We start from the raw sequence: 6,000 nt of genomic DNA, 5'->3' as shown, positions 1-6,000 counted from the left end.
CACAGACAGATGGGTGGATGGATGGTATCGCTGTCCATTGGCTCCATCCAGGGCAGCCTGAGGTTCCCTTCCCTCTTTCACCCCCTCACCCCAGGCTTTTTCCTAAAAGCCTTCCCATTGCCCAAGCAGCCATTAGATGGACCCTCACCGTCCTCAGACACCAGCTAGTACTTTCCCTCCCTCCTGCCACCCAGCATCCAGCTGAATCTTGAAACAATACCAGTAAACTGGGTGTGAACAGAGGAAGAGTGCTCACTATTTGCCTCTGAGTGTGTGCTTCTCATTCCTTTCTCTTTCCCTCTCCCTCCCTTCCCTCTCTTCTTGGGAACTGGTTCAACCAGAGTACTGCCAACATACAACCAGCTCTCCTGCAGAGGGCCCTCGAGAACCTGCAGCAACCAGAAGAGGAGGAGGAGGAAAGAAGGTGGGCGGGCAAGAGCAGCGGGCGAAGGGTGCGGCGAGCACACAGCCCCGGCCCAAGCAGCCCATGCCCCGCCCGTGCCACCGCGGGCTTGCTCATGAGGCCTCTGCTGAGCCGGAGGAAGAAGAACCGAGGCATCTCCCTGGGACTCTTCACTCTCTGCCTGGCCGCAGTCCGCTGTCTGCAGAGTAAGCGCGGGGCGCGGGCGGCGCTGCCGGGCGTTGGGCAAGGGACACGGGTGGGACCCGGGCTCGCGGCTGCCGGGCCCTAGCCCTCCAGGTCCCGTGGGAAGAGTGGAGGCGGGAGGGCTCGCGGTGAGCCCCGGCTAGCAGGAAACACGCCGCTTCCTTGGGGGACAGGTGTGGCCTCGATGCCCTGGAGACCGTGGCAGGAGGGGTGGAGGCTGGGGCCCGAGGCCATTTCGGGGTGCCCGCCTGCGCACCCCGCCGGCCAGCTTGGCTGGGCGTTAACGGATCCGGAAGCCGGTCCAGAAATTAGCTGCTCCCAGCCCAGTGGCCGCCTTCTCTGCAACACTTTTTTCTTCTGGTTCCTGGAATGACCGTGACTGTAGCAGAGAGGTGCCCACAGCTCCGCACCCTATTGTGGGGCCCCAACATCTCCCTGTGCACTTCCCCGGGTCACCAGTGAGTTCTGCAGGCCTCTATGACCATTCAGACAAACCCGCAGCAGCCTGCGCCCCAGGAGAAAGGGTTCTGGGCATCTGAATTCTTCTGGCTGTAGGAATTCTGACCCCACGCTGTGCGAATTGCTTTGGGTCAGTTGGACCTAGGATCTCCCGCCCTTGATGCACCTGAATGTGACATCTACAAAGTTCCATGGTCACAAACAACAGATGATAATGCAGTTTTACTTTCTCATTGAATCGCTCTTATTATCATTCCCATTTTTCAATGGGTGAACTGAGGTTTAGACAGTGACCAGAGCGGGGCCAATGGAGGTGGAGGCTATGGTAAAAGCCAGCACTTATTAAGCACTTATGCATTCATCATTACTCAGACTTTACAAGACTATTATTTAAGCTCAGAATAACTCAATGAAATAAGTGCTACTCTTATCCTTGTTTCACAGATAGGAAACTGAGGCACAGAGAGGTTATGTTACTTGTACAAGGTTGACAACCAGTGAGTGGTGAAGCCAGTATTCAAGCTCAGGCAATTTGGCACTCTTGGCCTTTATACCTGTCTGTTAAAACCCAGCTTTGAGGCTGTAAATCTCAGAAACTCACTAAGACCAGGATGGAGTAAGTGCCTCTGGCTGGCTGTGGTATGTTTGGTATTGAAGTGACCTTTTTTTATTGTTTTCAAACACCCAACACACTTCCAGCCACCAATCTTACTCAAAGTCAGTATGGATGCCTCTGACCTTCAGGGACTCCCCATTCATCACAGTGTGTAATTCATTCATTCACTCATTCACTGATCCTCTGTCTGCAGGGAGTAGGCTGCAGTGGGTACTGGGGATACTGTGGTTCACAGACTTACTCTCAGTAAGCTACATCTCAAAGGGAGACAGACAAGAAAACAAGAGTGCCAGCCTGGAGTGGCAGGCCCTGAGAAGCAGAAAGCTTCCCACTCTGGGGGCCCTACAAAGGCCTGAGAACCCAGACTTGGGAACCAAAGGAGGCCTCCCAAGGGTCCTGCACCTACCCAAGCTAGCAGACAGGAGCAGCCAGAAGAATGGGACGGAGGCAATGCTGGGTGTCCCAGATAAAAAGGACAGCACGTGCAAAACCTGGAGGACAGATAAAAGTTTTACAATTATCTGTTGAATATCTGTCTCCTGCAGAGCTGTAAGCTCCAGGGAGGAGGGGTTCTTTCTCACCTCCAGGACCCTAGCACTTGTCTGCTGCTGACATATACCTGCCTAAAGGAGAACTGTGCTTCAGGACCAGCTTAATAATGTGGAGTGGGCCTCCTCCCTCCCTCCCTCCTTCACCAGCTCCCTTCATGCTCTGTCTCTTCAGCCTGTCAAAAGCTTCCATCCAGAAAGTCTGGTGTTCATCGTTTACACTGAAGTCAGAGTAAAAGTGTACCCCTCACCCTATGCACACACACGCACCCTGCCATTTGAAGCCTTTCCTCTGTAAATGGGATTTCAAGGCTTGTCCCCTCAGAAAGCTGGCAGGCCTCCCTCGGCAGGCCAGGGTGGGAAGTGCTTTCCCCATGCTCATGAGTGCCCAGGCTAATTTCCTTTCTAGCTCTCAGCACCGCAAATTAGCTTTCTGGCCAATGAGTATGCAGCGCTCCCTCTCATGTGGAAGCAGATGATCCAAGACTCAAGTAGACCAGTTTAGTTAATGGGCCAGGGGTCAGCCTGCTTCCTTTGCTCCAACCCCAGCTTCTAAGAAGCAGGTTGCTTCCCTTAACACACCCACACCCACATCCTTTAACATCCCCACCTCACCAGGTTGGGACTGGGGCTACAGGAGGTGGCCCCTGTGAGTGACTCACTGACCAGTCCCCAGGAGAACAGAGGAGCAGTGTTGGGGCTGAGTCTGGGTCTAGAGAGCAAGTGGACAAGCCTAGAGCTGCCTCAACCAGATTGGAGCTATGGGTTCTGGCTTAGTTGGGGGCAGAGGTAGGAGAGGAGAGAAGACAAGAGAGTCATGTGGAAGAATCCCCTGAGGCCCCCAACCACCTCAGAACAAGGCCCACTAGGCCCCAGGTGCAGCCATGCAGCATACACTCCTGAGCACCCACTGCGCCTCAGGCTCTGTGCTGGCCCCGCTGAAACAGACAGATGAGGCGTGGTCTTTTCACACTGTCCTTTCAGACTTGCAGAAAATGGTTTTGCATACTTATAAATGCACCCATCAAAAAATGTGCTTTTTGGGTGCTTTTAAAAATGTAATCATGCTGTACTTGTTATTCAGCAGCTTTTTTATGCCCAATTTGTTTTTTTTTTTTTTTTTAAGCTCTGTTGATAAGCAAAGACCTTACTCATTCCTCATTCCTTTAACTGCTATGGAGTATATCATCATATAAATATGCCACTTTTTATTTTGCCAGCTTCTTACTGACAGATATTTTAGCTTTCAGTCCTCAGTTCTTGGAGAGAGAGACCTCTGAAAGAGGGTGACAAGTGCACTGCTAATGATATGCACACGGGAGGAAAGACATGGAAGATGGGTACGCCCTCCCCTGATCACAGAGACCCCAGCACACACACCTCCTCCCCACAGCCTCCCAATTTAGATGGACACCAGGGTTAGTGCTCAGAAAATGCTCGAAGGATTAAATTGAAGCTCTTGAGGAAAGCGTAAAGTCAGTCAACCAGAGAGTACAGGCCTTGCTGGCCTGGGAGTGGGGGCTGGGGCCAGAGGACCCTCCTTTCTCCACTATCCCCAGGACCTACAGATGATAACTACAGACTTCATCTACTGTAAGGCTTTTTTTTTTCTTTTTCTTTTTCTTTTTTACATTTTAATGTAATATCAGGATGCAGCTTGTTAGGAATCAGTAGCTTCATCACCATCTCTATTGGCCTGGATTGAAGTTGAGTTCTTCCAGAGAGGATGTGTTGCTTCTGCCAGTCACTGGGAAGCTGGAGGAATGGAGGCATCCTAGTTGGGGAGTCAGGAAGGGCTTCAAGGAGAAGGTGAGGTTGAGTGTTGAAAATGAGTGTGTACAGCAGGACAAGATGAAGAAGAAAATTCCAGGTATATAGCAGGTACTCCAAAAATAGGTGCACTGTTTCTCCTGGTGCCTGGCAGTGCCTGGATATGCTAACAACAAAAAGGAAGGGGAGTGTTGCCCTAGCATATACCAACTGGGAACTTGGCCACTGCTGCTCTCAGAGACCCCATCGACACTGATCCCTCAGAGCTTGTGCATTCATGACCCTGGTCTCCCTGAACCTGGGCTTTCCCTGGAAACAGGCTTGGGGTAGGAGAGTACTTGCTTATCCAGCAGAAATAGGAGGGGTGGGGTGGGATTGGCAAGTTCAAAGTTGGAAACTAACTCTCCTGTAACTGATTTGCTGGACTGGGAAGGCACCGGTCAGCCCTGTGGGCAAAGGGGAAATGACCCTCTGGACCGTAAAGGGAGCACAGAACATTCTTGTTCACAAGTTCAGCCAGTCCCACTGCTGAGCACCCTGGGAGGGAGCTTGGGTTTGTGCCATGCTGACCCAGAGGAGCCCAGCATGCTCTGTGGCTTCCTGGGTCTCTTCGTTTCCTAGGGCTGTCGTAGCAAAGTACCACAAATTGGGTGGCTTAAAACAACAGAGATTTATTGTCTCACAGCCCGGCAGGCTAGAAGTTGAAAATCTTTAAGAGAGAATGCTTCCTTGCCTTTTCCTAGTTTCTGGTGTTTGCCAGCAACCCTTGGGCTCGTCTCTGCCTCAGTCCTCACATGGCATTCTCCTCCCAGTGTCTGTTGGCATCCAAATTTCCTCTTCTTATAAGGACACCAGTTGTATTGGATTAGGGCCCATCCTAATCCAGTTTGGCCTCACTTTAACTTAACTAATTCCATCTGAAATGGCCCTGTTTCCAAATAAGATCATATTCACGGGACTAGGGATTAGGACTGGAACATGCCTTTATGGGGGACACAATTCAACCCATAACTGTGGAGAATCTTCAGCTGGCAAAGGAAAAGGGTTTTAAGTGCCAAATGAGAAGTCAGCTTCCTTCTCTGAGCATACAGGGCTAATCTACTTGTTCTCTCCCCTGGGTGCACATAAGAACCACCCGGGGAGCTTATAAAATACTACAGATGCCTGTGTCCTACCTCAGACAATTAAATCAACACCTCTGAGGTACTGTTTTGTTCCATTTTTAAACTCCTCAGGTGATTCTAATCTGTGGCTGGACTAGACAATTTCCAAGTCCCTTCCATTACTCTCCTCCCATGGAAAGAGCCTGTTAGAAAGTGGTGCACCTCTCTTCTATTTTCTGTTCTCATAACACCCACTATGGTGCAGTAGAGTCTCTTACGTCTTATTTTGTGCTTTTATCCTGACAAACCTGTAGTACTTTCCCACCAGCTTGAGGTCAGGAGACAAGCTTGCTTTGCTTTGAAGTTTGCTTCGGCTCAGTCAATAGCCCGTGAGCACCTATATGCTAGGCCCCATGCCAGGAGCTGGGGATACACAGCACAGTCCCTGCACTTGGGGAGTCATAGTCCAGAGGGGAACTCAGGTTCCTAAACAGATTATTTTAGTGCCAGATGCCATCAGAACACAGAGACAGGCATTTAGCTTAGTTTGAAGTTGGAAGGAGACTTCTTGAAGAAGACTTGAAGGCCAAGTAGAAGGTAGTCAGGTGAGCAGGAAGGAAGAAAGTTCTGAGCAGTGGGGAATAATGAGTACAGGCACCTTCTCTTTCTGTGAGCCAGTCAGAGGGGTAACCATTCTTTAGTTAAATCAAGTATTTCTCTTGCCAATTTCTTAAATATTAAATCTGACAAGTCATCTATTAAGGGAATGAAGCTTGGGAAGATCTTGGATCTTGAATGGAAGATACTGCATAGTTCCTCTGACAGACCCTTACACTAGTGCCAGAGAATTAGGCAAGGAAGGTGGGTCCCTCAACACCAGGAAGTGGCCAGACCTAA

General features: G+C 50.5%; 1 protein-coding gene across 2 annotated transcripts in view; it reads left to right on the top strand.

Annotated features, from left to right (window-relative positions):
• Positions 1-445: 445 nt before the first annotated feature.
• Positions 446-6,000, top strand: part of VSTM5 (V-set and transmembrane domain containing 5) — a 29,183-nt gene continuing 23,628 nt past the window's right edge. For both annotated transcript variants that reach the window (XR_005217536.1, XM_037841133.1), the window contains exon 1: positions 446-609. Coding sequence is in view for 1 of the 2 variants with exons in the window: in XM_037841133.1 (XP_037697061.1) it covers positions 519-609 (91 nt within the window). In the remaining variant the exon portion in view is untranslated. The remainder of the gene's footprint in view (positions 610-6,000) is intronic.

Source organism: Choloepus didactylus, chromosome 6, assembly GCF_015220235.1.
Source record: "Choloepus didactylus isolate mChoDid1 chromosome 6, mChoDid1.pri, whole genome shotgun sequence".
In the NCBI taxonomy this organism is placed as follows: Eukaryota; Metazoa; Chordata; class Mammalia; order Pilosa; family Megalonychidae; genus Choloepus; species Choloepus didactylus.
This window is presented reverse-complemented; position numbering and strand designations above follow the sequence as displayed.